Source organism: Juglans regia, chromosome 10 (genome assembly GCF_001411555.2).
Source record: "Juglans regia cultivar Chandler chromosome 10, Walnut 2.0, whole genome shotgun sequence".
Classification (NCBI taxonomy): domain Eukaryota; kingdom Viridiplantae; phylum Streptophyta; class Magnoliopsida; order Fagales; family Juglandaceae; genus Juglans; species Juglans regia.
Genome location: NC_049910.1, coordinates 3,914,163 through 3,928,512, shown reverse-complemented (window position 1 = coordinate 3,928,512; position 14,350 = coordinate 3,914,163). Strand labels below are relative to the sequence as shown.

General features: G+C 33.9%; 2 protein-coding genes across 2 annotated transcripts; both read right to left on the bottom strand.

Moving 5' to 3' along the window:
- Positions 1-1,338: 1,338 nt before the first annotated feature.
- Positions 1,339-3,325, bottom strand: LOC109007803 (HMG-Y-related protein A-like). Its single transcript, XM_018987650.2, has 2 exons — positions 3,117-3,325; positions 1,339-2,037 (listed from the first exon to the last, which is right to left on the bottom strand). The coding sequence occupies exons 1-2, from the start codon at positions 3,165-3,167 to the stop codon at positions 1,540-1,542; spliced, it is 549 nt and encodes a 182-aa protein (XP_018843195.1). The 5' UTR covers positions 3,168-3,325; the 3' UTR covers positions 1,339-1,539.
- A 5,512-nt stretch (positions 3,326-8,837) lies between these two features.
- On the bottom strand, positions 8,838-12,720 carry LOC109007804 (myosin-binding protein 3-like). Its single transcript, XM_018987652.2, has 4 exons — positions 11,272-12,720; positions 10,942-11,160; positions 9,431-10,843; positions 8,838-9,302 (listed from the first exon to the last, which is right to left on the bottom strand). The coding sequence occupies exons 1-4, from the start codon at positions 12,545-12,547 to the stop codon at positions 9,286-9,288; spliced, it is 2,925 nt and encodes a 974-aa protein (XP_018843197.1). The 5' UTR covers positions 12,548-12,720; the 3' UTR covers positions 8,838-9,285.
- Between the last annotated feature and the right edge of the window lie 1,630 nt (positions 12,721-14,350).

Sequence of the window (14,350 nt, the reverse complement as noted above, 5' to 3'; positions counted from 1 at the left end):
TATTGTAAATTTTTTTCTTTTTTAAAAATATTTAAAAGTGGTTAAAATTTATGTGAAAAAAAAAATTTTAATATTTTTTGTTTTTTTTTTCACATCATTTTTTTAAAACTTTTAAATATTTTTTTAAAAAAATTTACAATAGTATTAAACAATATTTTCTTAATTATTAAGTAAAAAAAACTAAAAAAAAGGGAGCGAGAGCATGAGCGGGATCCCTAGCATTACCCAAATTTTAATGATTTGAAAAACAACCTCACAAGTAATTCTGCATATAATCGTAAAGTGCGTAAACGTCGTGTAATTGTTTTAAAAAATAGTGAAGTTTACTATTAAAAAATTAATTATTTTCATATGGATCATATATTTTATTCAATTTATTTAAAACGATTATGCGACGGTTATATAATTTACGATTGTAAATATATTTTCTCTGAACCCAAATGGATGATGAAAAATACCTTTTGTATGACTGATATTAGGATTAGATAATACATGATTCACATATTAGGAAAAAAAAAAAAAAAGGTGATGAATCTAACCTGTGATGAATCTAAGCATTTAAATTACGTTTTCGGACATTCATTTAGAAGAGATATGCCCCTAAATAGTGAGCCTCAGATCCGTTAATGCAACCCAACTTAGCACAAAAAATTACACTCTAATCAGTAATGGCAGAAATACCCCAACTACACAGACAAGTCAAGATTATTGTCCCAAGCAAATAAATGATGGCATCAGCTTTCAGACGATGGCCCATCTGCCGAAGAGCAACGAAGTCATGTAGACGGGACAGCCGATCAGAGTTCATTCATGGCTGAAATCCAGGCTCGTTCTTGCCCTAAAACGACCTTTTGATAGCTTCGTAGAAGTTAATACAAGCTAACTAACTGAGCCAATTGAAAAAAAAAAAAAAAATCCTCAAAAAATGCTCAAATACAGTAAGGGAGGATAAATTTCGGTTTCATGCATTGATTTGTTAAATCCATAAGCCCCCCACGCACCCATTTGTCGATTAGTAGAGCCACCTCCACAAAAGCCATTGTCAACCAGCTCATTGCCTCATTCATCAATTCACGAGTGGGCCAAAGTGCCTATTACAAACACACAGACACACCTATGGCTATCGATAAGACCCTATCATAGAGGCAATTTTATCGTACAACATGTGGTCTTACCGAAGAAAAACGGTTCCCTCCGAGTCATCAACCCACTAAATCACATGACTATGTTGACTGCCCCAAATTTACCTTCCAAAACCAGCTCCATGCAACAAGAAGTAAAAACCACCATTCACATTCCCAAGTTCTAGCCCCAAAAACGATGAAGAAATAAATGCAATGGAATCAGGAATAAACAACTCCTAAGAGCATCATTAGAATAGCCATATCCTCTATTACAATTAGAATCCAACAAAGCCTCAATAACGGCTACATTACCTTGTACATGCAGTTACATGGAACACAAATTAGAGCTAACACGACCCAATTCTACAAAGGAGAGACATGAAGACGTAGAACACCACCGCCACCATCAAAGAGTTTAATGTTGAACATTCACTTCAGTCACTGGAGCCTTCGCCTTTGGTGGCCGACCCCTTGGCTTGCCAGTAGTTGTTGATGCCGTTGGTGGCGGTCCTCCCAATCCTCCACTAGGCCTCGCCATCTTCCTTGGCCGCCCTCTTGGCTTCCCACTACCTGTTGAGACCTTCACCTTAGATGGCTTTGGAGACGCATTTGGGTCCTTAGGTGGGCGGCCCCTAGGCCTTGTCGGAGTCAAATCCATGGCCTGTGGCAATGCGACCTTTGGCTTTGGTGGCCTGCCACGGCCCCGCCTAGGAGGCGCACTTGGGTCCCGCTTCATGTAGTTGTTTTTCCAGAAGACCAGCTCTCCACTCTCTTTCATTCTGTTGAGGTGGTGCGTGAGTAGTGCTGAGTGCCCAGCAGGCAAGTCTCCGTACGTGGATTCAATGTGCTTTGCTATTGAGGATTTGTTGGAGCCATTCTTGTCGTTCAATGCTTCGATTGCTTTCAAAATCATCTGGAATTCCAAAGCCCAATCATTATCAGAAGTGGTTATTATTCATCTATCTCTTTCATTTCTCTGTCTTAGGTGATGGAAAATACATACCACCTATTTTTTCAACTTACGCCAGATTATCAAAACCGTTAATCATCCGTAAAATTTACAGAAGGTGATAGCAATTTGGGAGTGCAAAGGGGCAATTTTGATGGTGAATAACGTTATAATTCGATGTACTTTCCCAAAAAAAGTGGTGTTTATTAGATCATCAAAGCTTTGTATCAAAAATCAAGAATGCTTCGGTATTGACGATTTTTTCGAGCCATTCGTGTCATTCAATGTTTCAATTGCTTTAAAAGATATCTGGAATCGGAATTCCACAGAATTGCTACTTAAGCATTACCAGAAATGAGTACTCCCTCCTTCTGTTATTTCTCTCTTGTCCGAGTGTTGAAAATAAAACGTCAGTGTTATTAGCTGAAGGGTTAGTATTAAGAACTAAGCATGACTAAAAATTTAGTTCACTGCTTTAAGTACTTTCAAAATAATCAAGAATCCCACGACTCGAAGATCATAAGGAAAATGCTTATTCGAAGGATGCTACCCACAATAACTTTACATATTTTTAATTTTTTTTTTCTTTTTTTTTCCTTTTTATTATTTTTTATTCTTATTAAACTTGTTATATTTATCATCTATATACCGTATATTTATTATAAAAAAATTAAAATAAGTGAATTATTCTACTGAAAAACTGAACCGAAGTACTTGCATGTAATTTAGATCCATGTAATTGCATGTACAAGGAGAAAAACCTAAACAAACAAATTTAGATCCATTAGAACTTGTCAGAAGCAGAACAATGAGGATCGAAAGGAAAGGTCTTTTGTATTTAAAAAGTCTTCAAAAACACCTTTTTTTTTTATATTATATAAGAAGCACTGGGAGGGGAGAAAATTAGCAACAACCAAATCACTGGAGACCCAAAAGAAAAAGATCAAGCAGGGCTCAACCATGATGAAGGAACAAAGAAACAAGTGCTAGAAGAGAAGGCTTTTTGTTCTTTCCCAGCGATTTGTAGGGATAGAGTGATGTACCTCTGGGTAAGGAGGGAGTGATTTATGTTTATTAGTCTCTCCAGCCGCCATGAAAGTTGAGTTCCAGAAAGGGGAAGAGAGAAGCTTTCGCTTTCGCTTTCGCTTTTGCAGGATAAGCAGGAAGCTATATACAGCTCAACAACAACAACAACGCTGCTTTCAACACAACTGTTTGATTTGGGAAGCCAGCGAGCGATTGCAAAGAGTTTATTAAGTTTCGATTTAATAAATATATATTTCTTTTTTTTTAAGAAAAAAAAAAGTTTTTCTTTTTCTTTTCTTAATTGGACGGCCGGGAATCCTGATGTGGATAATGATCGAACGGATAAAGATAGATCAGGGTGGTACGCACGGATCTATGACGTGGGGTACCTTTTTCTCATTAATTTGAATTTCGTTAAATTACGAAGTTACTGAAATGTCCCTCTTCCGTTTGGGATGATGTTTTTGAGTAGCTAATGATATATTTTTTTTTAGAAATGATATTTGCTGTGAAGGTGTATAATTATTTTTAAAAAAATAAATAAATATGAGATTCATATGAAAATAAATTAATTTTTTAATAATAAATCATATTTTTTTTCAAAATGACTGCATGACGTTTACGATTTTACGACTATATGTAATATTTCTTTTTTTTTATTATTGCTATACTATTTAACTATTTATTTTATTTTATTATTTTAATTTGTATTAAAAATTTTAAAACACGATTTTTTTATATAATTTTAAAAAAATAAATTTAATCAATTAATATAATTTATTAAAAATAAATTTAATTTTATAAAATTCATTTAATAAATTATATGATTGATCGATTGATTGAATTTTTTAAAAATTATGTAAAAAGGTAATGTTTTAAAACTTTTAATACAAATTCAAATAATAAAAGAAAAAAATTAACAAAATAATAAAACAGAATAAAGGATGGTAAATATATTATTACTATTTTGGATATATGGACTGTGTTGCGTGGTCCCCTACCCACCAACAAATCAAGATATTATATGATATGGACAAAAAAAAAAAAGAAAAAAAAAAGAGGACATTTTGTGGGTCCGATCGGGTAAAACAGACTTGAAACTGGGGCTTCGTATGTCGGCCTGAACATGAACTTCCGTGCGGATTGTCTGGCTTGGGATCTACTTTACGAGTACGTTCCGTAGACCGTAGATTTCTCTATCATCTACCAAAAAGTTTGGGTGGTATTTGAATGGACGGATAAGAGCATTGGTATTGGTCTATGCATATCTATATCTAAAGTCATATTTAGATAATATGACTCTAAAATCATCCACATTAGCTTATGCATATCTATAAATTTGGCTACTTATAAACCGTTGTTATCTAAATTATTCACCCTACATATTATATTTTAATAATTAATTCTCTCTCCCCCCACTCTCTCACACAATCCTTTCATTTTCTCACACCTTCAATAACAAAAAAAATATTCACTTGCACATTCATTTTATTATTATAATATATTATATATATTTTTTTCATTTTATTATATTTTTAATATATTATTATTAAAAAATTATATTTTTTATTATTATATTTGTATTATTAATGTCAAATGTATGTAGTGGATGTTAATTGTAAAATATATATAAAAAAATAGATTTTAGCAAAAAAGTAATAATAATAAAATAATAATATTTTATTATTATTTTGTTTCAAATATACATAAGTCAATGTGAGAATTTTGCTTGAATGACAAAATGAATATGCAAAAGAGATAATTTTACATATATATATGCATAAACCAATGCTAATGCTCTAAAAAGAATGGATATGGATCTTGTTCGGTTGGGTTCAGTTTTTTTTTTTTTTTTTTTTAAGTGAAGATTTAAGACTTGATTTATTTTTAAGATTAAAATTTTAAATTTTAAAAATTTTAAAAACCCCTCATTATAATTTTTTTAAATTTTTATATAAATTAAAATAAATAATTCAATTTTTTAAGATTTTAAAATAAAAATAATATTAAAAAATATATTCTAATAATATTTTATTTAAATTTTTAATTTTAATCTCAACTCATCTCTAAAAATAAATGAAGTCTAAATTCATCAAAATGGATTCATTATGTACGGATCAATTTCTCACAGAATTTATGTCAATGACTATTAACATATAACTTATATTCATATGGATTGATAAAATCATTGTACCGACACATTTGTAGTCAAGGTGGAACTTGATATAAAAAAAAAAAATACAACTTGGCCGCATCGAATTAAACATCGTGATCACCAGCTACGTCTGGTAGTCTCCGTTTCGATCTTGAAATCAGCTGCCTTCTCCTCCAAATCGTCTATTTAAATTTTTTTCCTTTTATGATACTATTTCACTGTCATTTTAAAAAATGATCATTCTTTTGATTTGAACAGATTTCTTGCTAGAATCTTATTTTATTTTTATATTTTATTTTTAAATAATAATTGAGATTTTGCTTTTTCGATCAAAATTCTCAATATCTTGATTTTTCTTAGGTATTTTGAGTCCGGCTTGTGGGTTTTAAAATCCATGTTCAACTTTGATGAACTAACTCTATTCTTATAATTTTCTTTCTGTATTGTATTTTTTCTCAATCTCAATTTTTAATTTTTGTTAATTAACTAGTCGTTATAGTAATCCTTATTCTGCTTGGCGTTAGAACATCATTAAACCCTCTCGCATTTCAAGTCAATACAAGTTTAACCTATGCTGATTAGTTAGGTTACGTTTGGATAATCAGGTAATTTTAAATGATTTGTGAATAGTAATAAAAAATTAATAATAAAATGTTGAACAATCATGAATAGTAATAAAAATATATGAAAAATAATGACAAAATATTGAATAATAGTTGAGTGCTACCCAAACACAACTTTAGAGGATACACTAATGACCAAAAAAAAAAAAAAACACATATTTCACGGCCTATATCAACCTAGTATATACTCAACATGGTACTTAACATGTTTGCCCATAAATGCAAGCTCCTTAACACAATCTAATTACTTTCAAATCTCTAACACACTTATCAAGATTGTTCCGCATTGTGACGCTTCAAAAGTACGTGACATTTGAAAAGGAAAATGCTACTTAAACCTATAAAAATAATTGATTGATTTTTTTTTTAATTTTTTTTGTTACTTAATAGTTAAGAAAGTAAATATTAATGAATTTATTTTTTTCTACTTTTTAAAAAATATTTAAAGATATATAAAAAAAATTATTAAAAAAAATTAAAAAAATACATTTGTACTTATCGATTGAATTCTTCAATTAAATTATCAGTTCCTGTAGCACTATCCTTTAAAAAATATCTTAGCAAGAAATTAAGATGAATTATTGGTTTCTGTAGCATTATCTTTTAAAAAATATCTTAGTAAAAAAATTAAGATTCTATAAAATTTTCTCGATCGAATCGAAGAAGTCATATTGAGATAGATATACCATTAAATACTATAGGTAAAGAGTACGAACCATAATAAAATATATATATATATATATTGTACCTACTTCGGTCATGTTTAATAGTTTATATATATTTTCTCATCAAAGTGTATTGCTTTGATGACGCCAAATTATTGTTAACTTCTTCGTGCCAAGTAGATAGGACGTGTTTTGAAATATCAATTCCCAACAAAAAAAGAAAAAAGAAAAAAATTGGGCTCGTCACTGTCGAAGCAGCACCTCGAACCTTAAAAGTATAACAACTTTATCAAGTGGCTGATTGCAGTAATGGAAGATTCCATGCAGGTTTATCCATTTTATAAAATGTCTGATGAAATGTATTCCATGATCTAATTAATTAGGGATATTCATATCTTCCATCTCCTTTACTATTATTTTATTATTGTTATTTTTTTTCTTTTACTATTTAAAATTTAAATTAATAATTTCAGAATATGACTTTTTTATATAATCTATAAAAACTAAATTCAATCAACTAATGTAATCATGTAAATTAATTTAAAATAAATTTAATTTATAAAAATTAATTCAAAGAGTAAAAGAATGTCAAGTTTTATAAAATTAAATTTATCTTTAATTAAATTACATGATTACGTTAATTGATTGAATTTATTTTCTTTTAAATTATGTAAGAAAGCCATGTTCTAAGATTTTTAATTTAAATTTAAATAGCAAAAAAAAAAATTATAAAATAATAATAAATGAGACGTAAGGGTATCATTACCCGTTAATTAGTCCCTAAATGGCAATAACATACATATATTTCTCATGTGTTTGGATGTAGATGATGATAATAACATCTCAAGGACACCTAATTTATTAGTAGAGAAAAAATCTATTTATCATTATTTTATTATCATTCTCTCAACATTTTTTGACGTGGCATTAAATAAAATGATAGCCTTATAAATAAAACATAATAAATAATCTCTAATTATTTAACCGCATTATAAGATGGAAAGATATAAACAGCTAAACAACAGAACAGTGACAACCCTCAATTTTTTTTTTGAATGGAGCATACTCATCTCATTAAGAAAACGAAGTTACAAATGTGACTTATCGATACAAGGAATTCCAATACACAGAATATCCAGTAATAAGCCAACTAACTCAACAGATCTGTGGCTTCCCTACACACAAATACATTTGCGGTAGACATTGTCTTAACTTCTAATCAAACTTTCTCGAACTCGAGAAAGCGCTCTGTAAAAACAGAACTTAAGGGTCCTCTCTATCCTCCCAGGGAAGAAGAGTACGGGACACTGCTATGGACATCAAATCCAAAGCCTATTCCTATTTTATTATAACTAACGCTAACAAACTACTATAAAAAACTACAATAACAACTACAAGACCACAAGCTCTGATGAGACCTCAGACGACACACCCACCGCAAGCATCGTCATTTCGAGCTCTGGTGGAGCGAGCACCCAGCGTACATACAGACCACAACAGCCCGGCCGTATAACCACCGGCCGTAGCATCGCCCAACACTCTCGAAAGTCTTGCCCCGGATTACGTCCGATCTAAAGGTCCAAACCTCACTCGGGTCAACAAAAACAACACCACCATAAGAAAACAAGACAAGCTACAAAAAACTGAAACGGACAACAACATAGAAACGAAACAAAAGACAGTACAAAAAAACAAAACGGATGAACAGTACACATTTGGTCGGCAATATTTCGTGCAGGACTGTTCACGCTGGGAGGAAAGCCGATGGTCAGACTTGGAAGACCTGGAGCCAGCAGTTCCACAGCAACCGAGCGTGGTGTCGGTAGAGGGTTCGTCGGTGGCGCGTGAGGGCCACGCGCCAACGCTGTCCGGATTTTCGTCCCGCGCGTGCTGTCTACGCGCCACTCCGATGGACACCGGATTTGGAGGTTTTGAAGATCGGCGGCTGGGCTTCACACCGATGGGGCGCGTGTAGAGAACTGGTGGCCGGAAAGGCTCGAACGGCGATCCTCCCTTATTCGGCCTAAAAACACAAAGAAAAATAAAAACACTACACAGAAGTTAAAAACTAGACAGAGAAGAGGGAGAGGGCAAGGGGAGGGGGCGAGGAGCCGAAGCTCCCACCCCCTTTCAGCAGGTCTTGAGGTTTTGGACGAAAAACGGGTTTTTCGTTCGGAGCTAGAGAGAAAGAAGACTTCGACCTAGCTAGGCCTTGAATTCGTGACAACCCTCACTTGTACATATAGACAAAGCTGATACATGTGTATAGTATACAAGTAGCTTTTGGCTCGTAGATACTGAAAACCCATATCAATTGAACAGTCCAAAAGATCAGAAAGAAAAATGTCGACACTCGTTGAGGATCTGATCCCCTCCCACATTTCTGTAAGTAAGAAAAAAAAAAGAAACGAAGCAGCCTGACCTACACACTGAGGTCAGGCAGAGAAGACACACTCCTCTACATGTTTCCCAGTCCCTTAGGCAATCAAGATCGTAGTGAGGACATCCCACAATATCTTACGCTTTGCATTCTTGTAGTAGGTCAAATTCCGAACGAGAAATAAGAAAATGGAGGAAGACTTCAAATCTACAGTGAACCAATCCAAACGAACCATCCCGGGAAACTCTATCTCCATCAAGAGATTTCGTGGCACTAGAAAAGCATAGACTTCGGTGAGCATTTTTCTCGTGCTCGGTATGAAGTTAAGCAATTTACATCTGCAGACTCAGACCGCTGATCACCTCAGAGAAAGCAATTATCTGCATTTGTCAATTGAATTTATCACCCACAAATTCATGTCTGGTCTTTATGGAGTAATATTTTATTGCAGCTCAGAATTGATCAGGTAGAATAGAATTAATGGATGCAAGCAGAAATAATATTTTACCAATCTTCTTTTCATTTGTGGGTTGTGGCAGTCTACTGGAATTACACCCTAGACGATCGTCACTAATGTTGTTCACACGAACTTCAACAGCCCTCAGATCGCGAAGATGTTGTAAAACTTCTTCAACAATATCGACTCCCTTGTCTCCCTTCTTTATGGAGCTCATGCAATGCTTTAGAAACTCCCTATCTGCTTTGAGAGCTCGCAGCTTCTCATTAACATGATCCACCTCATCTTCAATGGGTAGTTTTTTTACTTCAAGTTCAAAATTGGATTCCAAGGATTTTTGCATTTCGACATATTCGGATTCGCCTTTTTCTTCGATTAACAACTCTTCTCCACTTTTGTTATTGGTGGCATTGAAGAGAGGAAGGAGCCTCTTTGCCATTGAATTCATTGTTTTTCTCTCTAGATGAAGTTTATCCTTTGAAATTCCATTATCTTCTGGACTAGTAAACTCCTGATTGTCAAGCTCTTTTACACCATACATTGAGGAACGATTCACTGAAATCCCATTTACTTCCGGACTAGTAAAGTCATGATCGTCAAACTCTTTGGCACCATACATCGAGGAATGCTCAATGGATTTCCCGTCTTCAAGAAATCCTCCATCTTCAGCCAATGTAATGAGCTTCTCCTCCAGTGCTTTGAGCTGATCTAGAATGGACAGCCTCTCTTCCTCGAACTCTGCCAATGATCCGTCAAGGGCACTCATATGCCTCACACAGTCCAGTGCCATTTCCTCCAAATTCAAATCTGCATTGCCAGCACTAGTGTTTTGAGTGGTATCTTGATGGCCGGAATAGCTACCGTCATCTCTAGCTTCACGATTCAGATCAATTGATAATTTATCACTTTCATCTGCATTGCTGCAAGAAGCTGAAGAGTTTCCTCTTGAAGCTGAAGAGTTTCCGCTTCTTAAACTTCCATGTTTAATTCTTCTTGTCATTCTCAGCTTCTCTTTTGCCTCATAATCTAAGACCTTCTCGCGATACATGTCCAAGTCTTTCTCTAGTTCTTGCTTCTCCTTCTCTTTCTTGGTCATGAGCTCATTCAAAAGTTGCAAGGCTTCCTGGTCATATTCAGCTTGTTCTTCCATCATCCTCTGATATTGTAACGCTTCCATCTGCATTGTTGCTTTCTCTTCTTGAAGCCTGGTTATCATAGCCATAGTCTGGTTAGCAGCTATTGCAGATGCACTCCTCTCTTCTTCTAGTTCTGCATAAACAGCATTTAAAACTTTTCGTTCGGCTTTTAGTGCTGCTTCCAGAGGTTCAGTGGTAGTAGCTGCATCACCACCTTCCATCGTCCCAACAGTTCTTACATCGAAAGATTCTTCAGCTCCTGACTCTCGAGTATTTTCAATCAAAAATGTTTTTTCGTGCTGGATAACTTTCTTCATGGTCTTTGAACCTAGTAAAGCCAATTTCACTTTAGAACCTATCTTGAACTAACTTGTATGTTTCTTACAATCGAGTAACTGATGATTGGAAATAAGATGTGAGGCTTACCAAGGTCATCCTGAGGCATGAATGAATCAGGGGCGATACAAAATTCTGCACCATTATCATTAGTGGAAGACTGATCTTCTTTTAGGCATCCCGATGAATAAATTGGTTCTTCAGCTTGAGGCCGATCGGCTGCATGGTCTGACTCCTCTGTGCCTATCAGGGTATTGGCTGAGCATTCATCAGACAACAGATTTATGCTGTCTATTACTGCTCCACATGCTGATTTTTGTATCAAAAAATTGAAACGCCTGACATGAATATAGGGTCCATGTTGGGGGAAAAATAGATTATAATAGAAGATTTTGTTAAATACCAGGAATTACTGTGTACCTGGCAGATCATCTAGTTGTTTTTGTTTCGTTGATACTTCTTCTAAGAGGAATAAAGTTAGAGGTCGTTGAGCATTAGCAACTTGGCTACATGCCTCACTGACTACATCTTGTTTCCTTTTTACCACCTGTGAAGTCTGAGTATCACCTTCATTGATCTTCAAGCTTTTACGTTGTCCTTCAGCTGCCCTCTCTGCACTCTCCTTTCTCATGAGTAATATTGCCTCTGTTGAGCCATTGAGCTGTGTTTCAATCCATACCTCTGGATCAGAAGCTCTATCCTGCTGATCCTGCTCTCTCAGATCTTCATCTTTCAATTTGCTTGATCCTTGGTTTGTTGTAGTTGAAGAATCAATTAACTCGACTGGGATTAGACGATTGAACTCACAAGCAATATAATTCGTTAAATGCATATTGATGGTTTCAAGTGAGTGATCTTGTCCAGGGAAACACTGACAAGTGTCAAAAGATTGATGAACATAATTGGTATAATCGGATTCCTGCTTGGTCGAGTCAATCAGGAACGTTGAACAATCCTCTTGTGCCACGTCTTTGAAGCCAAAACCTCCAACATCAGAAAGTATCTGATACTCGTCTGCAATCCCTTTGTCACTATGATTTTCTTCCATCTTGTTTTTTTGGATCTCATTGTCCTTTTCCCAGTGTTTTGATGGAGAATTAGGTTTGCTTGGTTCTTTGTACTTACCTTCGTTGTCATCATCATCCACTGCTTCTATGATCAAATCGGCTTTCCGGGTATGACTCAAAGCATCCCAAGAAGGCTTTGGAGCATGCGGTTTGCAGCTCAAGCTCTCGTTGCAGCATGAACACCTGAAACTCTTTTCACCATTAGTTTCAGTACTTTGGTTCTCACTCATCCACGAAACAAAAGCAATTCTCTTTGTGCTTCTAATGGAGCTGTCACTGTAACTTGGCCGAGAGGCCAAGCAGTCTTCACATATATTATGTGATTCAGCCAAGTTTTGATGAGTTAAACAGTAGCTCAATTTGGAAATTTCAGTGGCATGAGTGTCACATATAAGATCCCTGTAAACGTTTGTGTTCTTGCCAGGCTCCAAGATGTGATCGACTCTAGAACACCATAGGCACGGTGGTTTAAGGCCAACGTAATTAGAAAATTTCGTGATCAAATAACTGAAAAAAGAGTTGAGGAGGAGGAGGATTATCAAGACCCATTCAAGGATTACATAGACTAGAATGACGATGACTTTGTGGGTGTTTCTATGCAACATGGTTGCAAACTTGTTGGCAGCCATGGATTTGCTATGTTTCCTTGTTATTTCCACACTCTTACGCACTCATGAAAGGAGAGAGAGAGAGAGAGAGGGAGAGAGAGGTGTCAATGGAAGAATGTTATTGTAGTTTTGACAGAACAAAAGGTGAGAGAGAGGATGCAAGAGAAATAGAGATGATGCTTATCTGGATGTGGTACTAGTTACTCTTACCAGAATTTAGCTTATGTTAATCTATTTATAAAATACTCCCATTAATATAGACATCTTCATTCATGCTCGATGATGATAATTATGATAATTGTACTCAGAAACAGGAAGATCAATAGACCACACAGTGTAACAATGCTCGTTTGTTACTTTTAACTACTTTATCATTCTACACCCACAAATCTAATAGAATGAGGTTATTGTTCCTTAACAAAAGGAGGATGAGGTTAATGTTGCAGAAAGCATACTCTATTGCCCCGGATTGGGGGACATCTCGCACCAAAAGTGGCCCACCACCATCCACATAAACGAGTCTCTGTGCAATTGCAGAATTTAGAAAGACGCTCTTAAAAACTGAACCCTGTAATTAATTTTCTACTCTGCATTGCTGCCTTCAAACATCTCATACTTGTTTCTCTCCAAAATATTTCATTTGTTTTGAATTTAATGAATGCATAGTTATATCAATAAAAAATTAAAGTGGCTGGGACGAAATGATGAAACAAGGTTGTCAAACAGGAGCAGGAATGATGGATAGTCTAAGAAGAAAGAAAAAGTGAGCAGAAAAAGGAGAGTAGATGGATCAAATTGGGGCATTGTGAGAGTGATTTGAGACCCTGTCTATGAATAAAGATGATGATAATGTTTGTGGTCTCCCTCCTTGCTTTTGCTTTTTTTTTAAGACTCAGCTTTGGCTTTTGGTAATAACATTCCTGGAATTTTAGAAACACGGAATTTTAATCAAAGAATATATCTAATGCTTACCAAACTAAACCTTGAATAAAGAAAAAAAAGACAAAAAAGAGAGTTGGTGACAACAATCACGGAAGGTTAACCTAGACACAGTAGAGATTCTTGAGAAAGAGATTGGGTTGGTTCGGCGTGTTCCCTTCCCTATCCAGGTTGATCCCTCATCCTTTCATGAATTTTAGGTGCAGCACTTTAAGGGGTAGAGCACTCTTATTGGATTAACTAAAGTTAAAAGGATATTTTTTATAAATGTAAGAAAAATTTAACATTTAACTATTTTATTCACATAAATCTCCATATTAGAATAACTATTTTTTCATTATATAATAATAAAATAATATAATATGAATTTGATTTTAATTATTCACATCAAATCTCCACATTAGATTATATATTTATTTATTATATAGCAATGAATAACTAATAATTTCAAAAATATTTAATTTTTTTAATTATTAATTTCTTTTATTTTATCATATTTTACTATTCTACCTATTATATATTAATTAATAATCATATTCTTATTAAATTAATATATCACTAACTCAAATTAATATATCGATTTCAAAAATATTTTAATTTTTTTAATTATGAAATTATTTTATTTTATCATATTTTACTATTCATAATATTATATATTAATTAGTAATTATATTCTAATTAAATTATAGATTAAAAATAGAAACTAGAAAGACATTAATGAAGATCTTATGAGAGAGAAACAAATGATATAAAATAGATTTGATGAATAAACAGTGTCTTTCAAATTTGAAAATAACTTTAGAAGTTACTTTAGTTATATTATAAATATTTGGAATATAGCTATTCCAATGTGATATATTTTATAGTTCAATAGTTAAATTCTCA